Source organism: Mastigoproctus giganteus, chromosome 12, assembly GCF_048544385.1.
Source record: "Mastigoproctus giganteus isolate SK-2022 chromosome 12, ASM4854438v1, whole genome shotgun sequence".
Taxonomy (NCBI): Eukaryota; Metazoa; Arthropoda; class Arachnida; order Uropygi; family Thelyphonidae; genus Mastigoproctus; species Mastigoproctus giganteus.
Window position 1 is genome coordinate 38032719 of NC_143586.1, and position 15022 is coordinate 38047740.

At 39.1% G+C, this 15022-nt stretch overlaps 1 protein-coding gene across 1 annotated transcript in view; it reads left to right on the forward strand.

Moving 5' to 3' along the window:
• The first annotated feature begins 3602 nt into the window (after positions 1-3602).
• LOC150076906 (solute carrier family 25 member 32-like) overlaps positions 3603-15022 on the forward strand; it is a 110073-nt gene continuing 98653 nt past the window's right edge. Inside the window, exons 1-2 of the mRNA XM_090385726.1 lie at positions 3603-4148; positions 9600-9768. Coding sequence (XP_090241852.1) covers positions 3603-4148; positions 9600-9768 — 715 coding nt within the window. The remainder of the gene's footprint in view (positions 4149-9599; positions 9769-15022) is intronic.

Below are 15022 nucleotides of genomic sequence, written 5' to 3' on the forward strand. Positions count from 1 at the left end.
GTGACAACCCAGCCAACTAGAAGAGCTGCATCTATTCCAGTGTCAATCCCTTTAAACCTCCTCCCCAATAAGGATCAAAATGCTCAAACAAAGACAAAACAACCTGAAGCATTAGTGGAAGCTGCCCATAAACCAACCCCGTCACATGGGTATAACTTGCGCAGCCGTGATCATGTGACCCACACTCCACATATAGTAACTATCAAACCTCCAACCCAAAATGAAGTGTTAGTTCCCGAATCAGTTCCGGAGGGAAGAGAAAGAACAGAACCAAATAATCCCCCCAGTGAGCAGGAAAATATTAATCAAAATGAACAGCCAAGTGGAGTCGATAGGGCACTACAGTGGATGTTAGGTCCGCTTGCATCAAGGTTAGACCCACAACATGAAGACAAAGGACTTGATTTGGTGGGTCTTATTAGAGATGCATGGAAAGATTGAGAAAAAAAAAAGAGAGAGAAGATTTGTTTTTGTTGTTGTTTGTGGGACGCAGTAAAGATGCACCTGAGTAATTTTTTTTTTCTCTCTCCCTTTATAGTTTGGTTTTCATGTCCTATAACAAGTGTGACGCTCAATATGAGATGTTTGCTGAGAATGATCATCCTAGGAACTTTTCTCTGGTTTTGTCAAGCTGAAGTTGAAATTTGCCAAGTAAAACATGGAGTGTACGAGTGCGAGATGACCAAACCCCCTTTGTCTCTACGAAAATCACTTCCCCAGAATAGTTGTTCAATAATGAACTGCGGAAATTGCCTCAAGCAATGGGTATCTCGAATTCTCCTTGAAAACGGCACTTTGGTCCCACCAGCCCATTTTATGTTAAAACAGTCCCTGAAAGAGAATGGCACTTCAGTTATTTATGAGTGTCAAAGAAATGGAGAGAGTTGTGAGTGTAGCAAAGAAAGATGCAGAGGAAGTATTGAATATTGTTACGAAACTGAGTGCAATCAGCAAGCGTCATGTGTATGTCAGAGACAACCAGCTGAAACATATTGGCTAGTGGAGTGGGGCTCGCAGACTATCAGGAATCCGCCAGTGGTTTCCTATAAAGTCTATTTGACACCGCCCGTTGAACATGTGCATCGAATTAGGCACACAAGACATGTGTTGTCTGATGAGCAAGCTCATTTTGAAGAGCAAGGATTAGAAGTCAAGTTTACAGACCCAGTTTTCTCTACATTAGAAAAGGGTACCTTAATAATAAGAAGGTTTGGCCATGAACGAACTTTTGTAATAGATAAAGAACCATTTCAGGCAGAAGTTCCTCGTGAGTTTATGTTAACCCCAGGACCATTAAAATTTCTTTTTGTTTCCCAACAAGGGAAAATAATGCAAGGAACAATACATTTGGCAGGAAGAGATGAATGTAAGAAGATGACTTGTATTTTTTGTTGGGAATTCATAAACAATAGACATTGCTTCCCACCTATTGTATCTTATTTAATATACCTAGTTTTGGGTATTCTGGCAGCAATCATTATTTGCTACTCTAAGCTCATCATTGAATCTATAGTGCAAACAGTCAGGGGATTTTTCATGTTGATTAGTGTCATGTGGAGAATGTTTCGAATTGTTTGGCACCTAACAAGCATGGCAGGCCTAACCACCGGGGCAACTATTAGAACAACCACAGGAAGGGTACAGGAATATTTGGAAGAACATATCCCCATGGAGCCGAGACGACTTTTGCAGGCTGCACCCCTGCAAATCATTTTATACCTATCACCCTTATACTTATAGTTGGTTCAACATGTACCAATCACCAGATCTTACATGCCACAATAAAAGAATATCAAGCAGACTTATCTCGACCTTGTAAAATCACCACTAAAGCCCGTGTGACTTTGTTAAATTTAGAATACAAACAGTGCCTATGGTTCGTTTCTGACACAGAACAAACTCTTTTCCAATTGCAGTTAACCTTTAAACAAGTGCAGTGTCATTAGCAGACAAAACGAATGTATTACACTTTCCCCACAGAATTACATCTCATAAGTCAAGTGGCATGCCCCCAGAATGCCTACTGTGCTTGGGGCCAACATTGTGTGGGCGGCTACCTTTTTGAGGCTATCACCAAAGAATCCTTGAGTTGGCCAGGAATTACTAACTGCATCGCAGGAGACAGTGGTTCAAACTGTCTCATCATTGATAGTCAATCCTGTTTACACTATCGAGTATAGTTAGTTCCAGACTTTACACGGGTGTACGAAGTCCGCAAAATTGAAGGAGTTTCTTGTCGTTACATAGTTGAAGTTCAGACACGTGCTAATGAGACCATTGAAACTATTTCTCTAAAGAATTTTGCAATTACACGAAATAATATTGAGATTCAAGTCTTGGGAACCTTCGATCAGCCCACCGATATCCTTGAACATCATGTGATTTTGAGAGTAGGTGATAATAGTGAGGCTTATTTAGACCAAGCAGCTTTAGTGTCCAGACCAAAATACAGAGAAATCGGTGATGTACAAGCAAATTACAGTGTTTCAAAACAGTTCATTTTTGATGACCGGATGATACAATGTCAGTTTTATGAAGAGAAGATAAGATGTCAAAAAAGTGAATCTTACTTGGAACAAATGGTAGCAAACAAAATCAATAAACTTCCAAAAATTCAAGTTTTTCACCAGTTAGAAATCGAGCCCTCAGGCCGGCTCACATCAACAATGATACAATCAATCCCATTGACCCTGGATCTGTCATTTTTTGAGTTTGATTTTTATCTGGAAACACATACAGTGTGTCCCAAATTTGTGGAAGACATTACTAGACCAATTGGATGTTTTACATGTGACACACTAGCTACTCTTACTTTTCAAGCATTTTCAATATGCCTAGCTGGGACTGTCTCAGTAAACTTCCAAAAAATATTAGTGGCCACAAGATCAGTTAAATTAACCCAAGAAACAACCACTTACACTATCCAGTTCAAGACAGATACTAAATGTCACAAAGAAAATTTGTGTTTAATTGCTCGAACTATTACAGCCTGTAAAGACATAGAGTTTTGTTTGGAAGACCCAACGTTACAAATAAGTCACCCTAACTTTTCACACGTATCCTATATATCTAGTTTTGCACCAGGGCAATCACCTTGGTCAGTATGGTTTCATCAATTAGTTGGTGGAGGATTTACCTCCTGGATCAAAATACCAATTTTGCTCTTATCTATAGCCTTGTTGGGTATATTTGTGGTTTCTTCATGTTTGGCATGCTTTCGCAAATAAATCAAATAATCCATTTTTTTTTTGAAGACGAATGAAAGGGAAGCAAAACAGTGATAATAATGACAGAGAATGAGAATAAGAAGAATAAATGGGAAGTATAACTGAGAAGCGTAATTGCTATAAGATCTTCTACCCCCCCCCCCCTCTCCCTCTCTCCACGGAGTTATGTATAAAAGGAGAAGGAAAGAAGAGTAAATGAAGCAAATCTTTTGACTGAAACGAGGACCTGAGAGAAGAAGTGAGTGAATGGAATTATCTTTTTCCCATCTTTTGATATTTATTTTTTTTTGTGTTGCTGACTTCCCATCTGCAGTTTCACCAGTGACCATCTTTTTCATCAGAATGTGATCCTACCTCAGTACTCTGGTGCAACGGATGATTGCCGGCTCAACTTATGTTCCCTCTTCTGAGGCCACAAGCCAGGAGCGCCCTGGGGCGGACTTGTTGATGACCCCCCGGGTACTTACCGAGTCCTATAGAAGATACAGATCAATAGGATCACAATCCATAAAGAGATCACGGAGGGATGAGACACCGGAGCAGAGAGTAGATTTTCAACCAACTGCCATCAGAGTTTCTCCAGGAGTGTTTCTCACGACCCAACATCCACGCAAGATGATGGCAGTCCCGTTTCCTAGTTGGGTTTTTATTGATGTTCGTTTTGTGTGGGATCGGGAAGGGCCGCTTGCCCCGGAGGAAGTTGCATTGATAACATGCGACAATCAAAATCTGGCGGCCATTTTCAATCCAGGGACCTTCTCATTCCCACATTTCGGAACATGTTTAAGCCCCATGATAAGACCCTACAAGATCATCTTTATGGATGGAAAGATGAAAGCACAAAGCCTTCAAGGTAGCTTGCCTTTTAAGACAGTCCTTAATATACAAGACTTCTGTCACAAACAGGAAGCACTCCCTGAGGTGAGGGACGACAAGTTCCGGTGCCCCTGGGACCACCAAGAAAAGCATTGTGCGGTCCGATCAGTAGGTGTCCTCACACAATGGGCAGAATTCGAGGGCCTCATAAAGATCAGACCTGTCTCAACCCAGGAATGGTGGGAATAAAATTCCATTGTATAGTGCTTAATATATTGCTGTTAGGGGTCATTTTATTTTATATACCCTTGTAACCACACTTTGTATGTATAGCTATAAGGTACTCAATTATTATTCATATTTTTAAGTAACCAAATATATTACCTTACTAATTGAAATTACCATATCTATTCAAAAAAAAAAACCAAAAAAAAAATTATAAGAGAGAAAAAAAAAAAAAAACTTTTCCTTGGTGGGTTGGAGTAAGAGAATAACTATTAATAGTAAACTTGGTGCTCATAGAGCATTGCAGGAAGCATTGTATATTAGAAACTTGCAGTGTTATCTAATCATATAATCAGAGGTAAATAGACTTTGTATGAAGAGAATACCTTAGTATAACCCGGAAATATCACTGTATATCAATTAACAATCGCTCCTTTCTCTCGATACATTTCTCAAATTAAACGTGTCTAATTACTAGGACAGGTGATCCTAGATTTGCTTTTCCCCAAGAAGTAGGCTCCTAACCAATCAAGAAAGGGGCCATCCAAAGGGGAAAGGGATGTATATATTGGGACTATGGGAAAAACGGAGAGTTCTGTATGAAGATGGAAAAAGGGGCTAAAACTTCGATGATGAGAGATGAACAAGAGGAGGTAGTGCCTAGCGAGCCGCTAGGGAGCTATTTGGGTAAGTTCGTCTTTTAGTTTAGCGACCGGTTATCTGGAATTACCGAACGACCACATCTGCTATTATATTCCCCACCTAATATCACATACTAACCACGCTCCTCCCAGCTAAATACACGGATGGATTTACTATATTAAGGCCAGAATGTGCCATCAATTGTTCTAACTACTGGATACTGCGTTTCCAGTAACAATAGAGGTAACTATATGTCAACCCTACACATTTGCCTATAAATTTGACTAGCTGGAAGCTCGTCTACCTCTGTGTATTAACAATGATTGCTTACCGGAACTACGTGAAGAATTATGTCATGTTACCCCTACTCATTAACTAGTTAACTGTAAAACTATCCTGAGTAAAGCTAACACTTACAACATAACATAATCTTAATTTCCTAGGTTACTTAGTGTTTCTTTTATTGTAAATAAATATACATGCCTATATATGTGTAATAAACTATACCTTGTTTGTTGATCTTTCTTTCTTCAGGACTATTCCGAAATACACACTTTTGATTGCATACACATAAATATTTAAACAGATTATCATTAAAGGCGGGCTCAAAGGCCAATACACAAAGGGCCTCAGAGTTTAATCATCACAACGCAATTCTCGTTGCTGCATTCTTGCCCAACGTCCATCTGGGTGAGTTTTAGAGCACAGGATTTTGTCCTAATTTAACGCTAGACGCTCATATAAAGTCCTAGTCTTTCTGGTTTCTCATTTTAGTGCTGGAAACCTGCCTGGGAGTCTTGATATTCGTATTAAACACTGCCCAGCAGGCGCCCTACATTATTACAGAAACGACTTCGGAACACTTATAAACAGCAGAGAAGGCATAATTCAAATAGCAGAAGACTGCTATAGAAAATTATACAAGGAGCAGGGGAAAGATGCCAGCAGTGGGGAAGATGGATTGCAAAGTAGCAACACATATGACATACCCGATATTCTTCCTGTTGAGGTAGAACATGCATTGGAGAAAATGGAGAATCAGAAAATCCCGTGGGAAGATGAAGTAGTAGTAGTAGTAGAAGTAGCAGTGGCATGTGTTGCAAGAAAGCAAGTGTATGCTTTCTTGCAAAAAAACTACACCATTCCTTCCAAATGCTTGTCCAGTTCCTCCTTAAATTTATTCATCCTGTCAACTTCCACAACGACAGATGGAAGTTTGTTCCAGCAATTAACCACCCGCTGGCTAAAGGCAAATTTCCGCACATCTATTCTACATCTGTCATTTCTTAATTTGAATTTTTGCCTTCTTAGGTTCGTAATCCGAACAAGTGGAAGGATCCCATAAGAATTCAGCGTGCTCAATCCATTCAAGGCCTTATACACCTCAATCAGATCACCGCGCAGGTGCCTAGTCTCCAGCCACTGCAATTTGTAGAACTTAAGTCTCTCTTGGTAAGAGGATCCCTTCAGTCCCCTCACCATTCTTGTTGCCCTTCTCTGTACACGCTCAAGTAAATCTACATCCTTGCTAAAATGAGGCCTCCAGACCAGTACGCAGTACTCAAGGCGTGGCCTGACCATTGCCTTATACAGAGGGACAATCACCTCCTTCTCCCTGCTAGCAAAATTCCTATATATCATTGACAAATTAACCCCAGGGGCTCACATCTGGTGAGTATGGGCTTGGCACACCCAGGGTCCTGAGCTGGATATCATTCTTCTCTTTTTTGGTGACTCCTTTACTTCTCTCTCTCTCTCTCTCTCTCTCTCTCTCTCTCTCTCTCTCTCTCTCTCTCTCTCTCTCTCTCTCTCTCTCTCAGAGTAACTCGGGAATTTGTTTTGGCTGGTGCAGCATAAGCCTCAGGCCTCCTTGCACCATATGGCTAATAGTAATAATAATAATAATAATAATAATAATAATAATAATAAACCCCTTGACCTGCCCCGGCAGCCTGTCTGCATTGCTCAGAAAACTTCATATCTGACTGCACAATTACTTCGAGGTCTTTTTCATTTTCTACCACCTTAAGTGCAGTACCACACAGTTGGTACGTTTCTCTGGGGTTACTTCTACCCATATGCAGTACTTTGCATTTGTCAAGGTTAAACTTCAGTTGCCACTTCTTAGCCTATCTGCCCAAATTATCTAGATCCTGTTGCAGTAGCACACTGCATTTACTGTCATTAACAACCCTGCAAACTTCGACATTAAGCCTGATATACCTTCATGATTATCATTGATAAATATACAAAACAACAGTGGACCTAACACCGAACCCTGTGGGACTCCACTAATAACATTAGTCCACGAAGAGCAGCACCCATTGATTACCACCCTCTCTCTTCTCCCACTTAACCATCCTTTTATCCATTATAGCAACTTACCCTTAATACCATTCTGCTCCAATTTGTACAATAGTCTTCCATGCGCAACAATTAACAAACCCATGCTGTGTCTGAATTATTGCTGCAGTCTTGTCTAGATGATCCTGCAATGCATCTTTAACCAGTGACTCTACCCAGAACAGAAGTTAAACTAACTGGTCTGTAATTACGAGTGTCACCCTTTGATCCTCCTTTTTGAATTGGGGATACATTTGCACATCTCCAATCCGTGGGAACTTCCCCTGAGTCCAAGGGCACTCTCATTATTATGGCTAAGGATTTGCTTAGTTGCTTTGCCGCCTCCCCTAATATAACTGGATAGATCCCATCCACCCCTGGTGCTTTTCTTATAAGTTAATTTAGATTTGTTAAAATTTTGGGAGGAAGAGACATAACACAAAAACTTGCAAGGTTCTTCACAAAGTGTATTAGAAAAGGTGTGACGCCTCAGCAGTGGAATAATACAATCATAGTTTTGCTGCATAAGAAAAGAGATAAATCAGAAATTCGAAATTATAGACCAATTAGCTTGTTATCCCACATCTACAAGTTGTTCACAAGAGTCATTACTAACAGATTAGAAAGAATACTTGATGAGAATCAACCGAAAGAGCAAGCTGGTTTTAGGACAGGATTCTCAACTATGGATCACCTTCACGTAATATCACAGCTAATGGAAAAAGAAAATGAATATGAAAGACCATTATGCCTGGCATTTGTGGATTATGAAAAGGCATTTGACTCCATACAGCATAAGGCAAGATTTCGGGCACTGGAAAGACCAGGCATAGATGTCCCATATATTATGATTTTGAAGGAAATACATGAGAGTGCTACCTCCTTTATTAGACTAGACAAAGACAGTAGGAAATTGAAAATTGAGAATGGAGTTCGACAAAGAGACACAATATCTCCGAAGCTGTTTACTGCTGCCCTTGAGTAAGCTTTCAGAAGATTAGACTGGTCGCAGAAAGGAGTCAATGTGAATGGCGAATACCTAAACCATTTACGATTTGCAGATGACACTGTGGTCATAAGCCATGATTCCAAAGAATTAGAGGAAAATCTTAATCAGTTATGCACAGCTAGTAAGGATTTTTGACTAAAGATGAATATGGCTAAAACAAAAGTAATGATGAACAAGTATGCCACAGAAAGGGGAATAATGATTAAAGCAGCAGTAATTGAAAATGTGGAGTCATATACTTATCTGAGACAAGTTGTTATCTGTAATAATGATAAATGGCTGGAACTTAAGAGAAGTATAAATTTTGGATGTATAACATTAAGGAAATATAGTCACATACTGAAGAGCAATGTCCCAGTTTGTCTGAAACGTAAAATAATGAAATAATGTATACTCCCCACTATGACTTATGGAAGTGAAATTTGGGCACTCACCAAAAGAATGGAAGAGAAGCTGAGAACTACACAGCGAAGAATGAAACGAATTATATTGGGAATTAGACTGTTAGATAAGAAGAGAAACACATGGATTAGGCAGCAAACTCAAGTAAAGGACATTCTTATCAAAACTAAAGAACTAAAATGGTCTTGGGCAGGACAATAGCTCGAACACATGATGACAGATGGACTAAGAAAATAACAGAATGGTATCCAAGAAGAGCTAGAGGAAAACCTGGAAAACAAAGGTGGAGATGGATAGATGAAAATCATGACTTTGTAGGTAGCAATGGATGGCCAGTGCTCAAAACAGAAGGAACTGGAAAGTTGCTGGAGAGGCTTTCATCCTGCAGTGGATTGAAAATGGCTGATGGACAGGCATTTGGAGGGAATGGTGTGATTTTTTTTTTTTTTTTTTTTTTTTTTGGCTGATGCTGCATAAGTTCATACACTTGCTTTCTTGCATCACATGCCACTACTACTGCTATTACTACTACTACGTTAGATATTGTGCCGTTCATCAATTCGGTGCATTGGTACATTCAGTACATGAAATACAGTAAACTGCCTTAATTAATATTTATTGGATTGTGAAAGAGAGGTGTCGCTGTTGCTTTGGTATGATGCAACATATAAGTGTCGTAGGTGAATGGATCGTTAGCATTTGCTATTTATTTTAATTTTAAATTAATGTCCGTATGGCCCCAAAGTTTAGTCTTTATGTTTTAATGTTGGAAAGTACGGTGATTGTCATCTGTTTGCCTTTAATGTTTCAGATAATTGCGTCATTTTCTTGATCCAGGCATTAATCTTTAGTGATTATGGAATGGGCCATGTTTATTTGAAACGTTTTTGTTATTGACATTATTTTAGAATTAATTGTTGTCCGTTAATTAATAGAATATCATAAAGATAATGAGAGACTTTTCTGGTAGGCAGAATACAGTATTAAACAATGGATCTTTTTTTTCTCATATAAAGTTTGAGCACTTGATAGCCGGTGTTAGTGGTGGTGTTGCTTCTACGTTAATACTGCATCCACTTGATCTTTTAAAAATTCGTTTTGCAGGTAAGTTATACATTTTGAGTATTTGTCTTGATAAATTCGAATTGTTTTGATACTGAGTAACATGTTGAATTTGTTAAACTGTCATACCCACTCGCCCTTTTTTTAAAATTTTCTTTTTTTCTAATTTTGTGGATAGCAGGGATGCATGCATGACCTTGATACATGCGGTAACCCTTTCATATCACGGTGCCGCGTGCATCGTGATATGTTGAATCTAGAGTGTTTTCACCGTGTTGGGGTGAATGTATATTTTTTTATTATTATTTAATATTTACAACATGTATATGTTACAAAGAAATCTGTATATTTATGCATAAATATCAATATATGCATATATAAATATACAGATTATGCATATTTATATTTATGAATGATGTAGTGTTCATTGTCTAACGGCTCCATGTTGTGTAGTCTGTTTGTGAAACACAGAACACTGTAAAGGCCAGAGAGGCTAAGATTTTAAAAAGTGTAAGGTATATGTTTCTGCTGTGTTGTTCCTCTGGCCGTTGGGCCCTAGTGGGATCTCCTGTTGCCCACATTTTACCCAAAGAGTGTAGGTCAGTATGATTGATATAATAAGAAAATATGAGAGAACAAAATTATTATTATTAGCCATATGGTGCAAGGGATCCTTTTTGTCTTGATAAACTCGAATTGTTTTGATACTGAGTAACATGTTGAATTTGTTAAACTTCGTTTTTTTGGCTTATGCTGCATCAGCCAAAAAAAAATTTGAGGAGAGAGAGAAAGTAGAAGGAAATTGCCAAAAAAGAGAAGAATGATGATATCCAGCTCAGGAGCCTGGGTGTGCCAAGTCCATCTCACCAATTGGGAGCCCTTGGGGTAGGAAACAAAATGAAATATTTATTATTTAACATCTAAATACTAATAGTCAGTTCACAAAAACCACATTACTGACAATAAACAGTTTAATATGAAAATCATCGATTAAAATTTGCAAAAAAAAATTATACAAATTATAATCGAACATCTAAGTACTTTATTGTAATGTTATTTTTCTTTGCAGTGTATCAATCATTAATTTTTCTGGTAACTCATTTGGGCGCTCAACTTATCTTCATGCAATTTTGCAATACAGGGTTGTTAAAATTAAAGTATCTCCATGTAGAGGGCTCTGGAGAGAGTTTCACTGCTTGTACTGAAGAGAAATTTGGACAACAGGTACAATAAAAAATGCACTCGCCATTTATTGGAAAGAAAAAATTAGTTACAAAATTTGTCACTGTATGGTGTGTAACAGTCTTAGTTATGATTATGCAAATAACTTACATTATAAAACAGGCCTACGTGCTCTGGATTCATAATGCGAAAATTTTTATTTTGTTACACAGAGCATTGATAAAACTACAATAAATAAATTAGCTTTCGGCTGGGTGGCAGCCTTCATCGGATTAAAATACTTTAACGGCAGTTGGAATAGAGATGCACTGCCAGGATGGTGCGTGAGGCACGTGGTTAATTGTTTGTTGATGTTTGTGGCTGTGACGTATGGTGGTGACGTGGCCAGCGTTTGTCTATGGATAGAATTATTGACTCTATGATGGGGTTAACTTGACAACCACTGTTCCTGTTCAAAGCGGTGTCCGAGCATTTTATATTTAGCGATTCCAACCAGGTACGCCTCAGGTAATGGTGGGACCTGTCCACAACCACGACATCGCGGTGTGGGTCGATGTCGTGGTGGGTTGTCCAGACATGCTCGGCGATAGCTGAGTGTTCTACATCTGCCAAACGGATCGCCCTTTTATGTTCTGAGAGACGTTTCTCGAGTCGACGTCCAGTCTCTCCAAAGTAGCAGCTCGCACAGTCACGGCAAGGGATGCGATAGACCAAACCACTCTGTAGAAGGGTGGGGACAGGTGTTTTTATGTTGGAAAGGAGAGAACGCAGTTTCTTGCCTGGAAGTTGGATGCACTTTATCCCATGCGATCTTAGGATTCTACCGATCTGCTGTGACAGGTTGGGGTAGTATGGGATGAATGCCCTCGTGGATGACTCGTCACTGTTGGCGTTGCTGTTGGTCGTCACATTGTCGCGTGCTTGTAGATCACACCTGTCCTTGACAGGTGTGATCAGATTAAGAACCTGAAGAATCTGCTTGCTCAGATTAAGAACCTGAGGGGGGACATAGATTCAAATTGAGGGAAGACAGATGTAGGATAGATGTGCGGAATTTTGCCTTTAGCCAGCAGGTAGTTGATTGGTGGAACAGACTTCCATCCCTTGTTGTGGAAGTTGATAGCCTAAATAAATTTAAGGCTCAGCTGGACAGATTTTTTGAATGAACGGAGGGGTGAAATGGAAGGTTTTTTTTTTTTTTTGGCTGATGCTACATAAGCTTTCTTTCTTTCATCATATGCCTCTGCTAATGCTAATTAATTATTCACCTGAAATGAGTAGTCGATGAAGCCAACTGTTGTACTAGGCTAATGCACTGGTTCTCATCCAATCCGATTATTGAAGTAGTGGTTGAAACAACTGATAATTGAGCTTGTAAGAAAAAGTAAGTGGAGCTTGTCAGATTGTAGGTGGAAATAGACATCGAGATTGGAACTGAGACCAACGTATTTATGAAATGAATGAGGAAGTTTTTGGGAATTTGGATTTTTTTTCACAGATAAGTTTGTACTATTACTTTGACTATTCAAGGTGCAGTGCGTAGTGGGGGTATGTATAAATTAATGAAATTTTTTCATATGGCATACACAGCAAGAATATACTTGCCTCCTATACTTGGCTCATAATGTGTCTTGGGGTCTCCTGCATATATACTATTCCAATCCCCTCCAGTCACTAGTTGTTTTGGATGCCTCCTAGGGAATTGCCAATAGGCTCAGTCCAACAGACTATTTAGTGGCCAGCTTGTGAAAACTGTATTGGATCTGTATACAGTAAACCCCTGCTATTCGCGGGGGTTACGTTCCTGAGAAATGCTGCGAATACTGAGTAATGACTCCCATAGTAATAAAGGGGTTCCGTTCCAAAGTATGAAATATATAAGATATTATTATTTGTTATTATTTGGTTTTTAGGAGCATTAGCAACTAAGGCCATATTGCTCCGGGGATATGCAGTGGTCATTCCCTGACCTTTCCGCATCCTCCGTATTTGGTGGCTCATGGGCTCGAACCCCAGTCTAATCAAGAAGCATGTGCTGCTCCTGCCCACCTGGCTACGGAGGCGCCCGAAATATATAAGAAAAACTAGTGTAAAATTGTCTATGCATGTATTATATGTACCTTCATAATATGACTATGTACATAGTGAAATGCAAGCATATGGCATCTAAATGAAAATAAGAAACAATTTAATATTAAATGTAATATTTATTAGAAATTTCAAACAAATCTTTCAAACCAGTGCCTTTGCTAGCTAAAAAACTTATCCCGCCAGTGCTATCACCTGTTTCGCTAAAGGAGTTTTGCCTTTTCACGAATGACGAGTGAATTTAACGGAATTTTATTTTGAGTTTGGTCTTCTATCCACAGATTTAAAGCTTTTTCCATTTTTTCTAATTTAACATCACGAGTTACAGAGCAAATTTTTGAAGCGTTTTTCACGTTTTCAAGAGTTTTCACGGACACTACGGCGGATTTTTACTTCTAATTTTTTGATTGATTGTACCATTGACTCATTGATTTTATAATGTTTTGCCACTGAGGAGACACTTTCACCATTAGAAATTTTGTCTAATAACTGAATTTTATTTGCTAATGTCATCACTTTCTTTGATCTTTTCACATTTCCCTTGTTATTCGTATCCATATTTTTGTACGGGTTAGAAAGAACTTGTCTACAATAAAGTCACTTTTTTCCATTAACACACTCGAAAATGTCTGTTTTACGCTGCAAAATGGTAGATTTATCACTTTTGAAGCATATCAATTTATAAATTGATGAATTTATTCAATTTATAAGCATATAAATTAAAAGCAAACGACGAAACCTTCCATGACAAGCGCATAACACATACTGAACAAGGATTAGCGGGAAACATCCACGCTCGTGAATTATTATTATTATTAGCCATATATTACAAGGAAGCCTGAGGCTGTACTAGGCAACAGAGTGGCAGAAATAAAAGGGAATCACCAAGAAAGAGAAGAATTATGATGTCCAGCTCAGGAACCTGGGTGTGTCAAGCCTATACTCACCAGATGTGAGCCCCTGGATTTTGTCATCCATCTCCCCCCCCCCCCTTACTGAGCACTGTTTTGACCGGGAAAGATAATTTTAGCCACACCCATGTTTTTTTATGGCAGAAAATGTTCACGGCGCTTTAAAATTCACATTTTTTTTAGGTTTCATTTTATATTAAATCAGCGACCACGAATACGCAAAACTGCGAATACAAATACCGCGAGTAGCGGGGATTTACTGTACTTGAAATGTAAGGAATACTGGATCTGGCCATAATACACATCACAACCTCTAAAGATGTGACTCTTGCTGCAGGTAGAAGACATAAGAGCTTTGTATCTGAGATTGTCTTTGTATCAGAGACCGAACTTGTTTTAAGTTGAAAAAAAGCCGTGAAGTAGGGTTGAATTTGAAAGTGCCTGCAATTCTGCCCAGACACGATAGGAGGGAGTATATGATGAGAGCCTTGTCGATCAATTCGGCCCTGGAAAGATTGTGCAAGGCTCAAGGGGTAGAATTTTTTTCAGCCTGGAATGTACTTGTTAACAGGAGAGATTGCTTCTACAGGGATGGGATACACTTAAATAGAAAGGGTGCAAGAATATTTGCTGATGCTATCTAGGCAGTGTTAGGTGGGTCGGAAAACTGCTAGCTTGGGGGGGGAGACAAAGACTAATGGATTAACAGTAGCCACTGGCAGAGGTGAAAGAGATTCTTGCACTGCTTCTATTGGAATGAGCAGAAGCCTGAAAAACAAGATGCAGGATATTTCAGAGACTGCTGGAAGTCATTGCGGTACAAGTAAACACATGGGTTGTGTTAGGGTAGCTAAGAATAGAAACAGGTGCATGTATACTTGCGTGTACACCAATGCATGGAGTTTAGTAAATAAATTTGATGAATTTGAGGTATTGCTCAAAACATCAAAGGCAGATATTGTTGGGATATCAGAGACGTGGTGTCACACAAATATAAGGAATGCAGAACTGGAATTTGGGGAGTACAATGTGTATAGAAAGGATAGACAGGACAGGAGGGGAGGAGGGGTTATGCTATTAGTTAAGAAACACATAAAAACCAAGGAAGTGAAGCC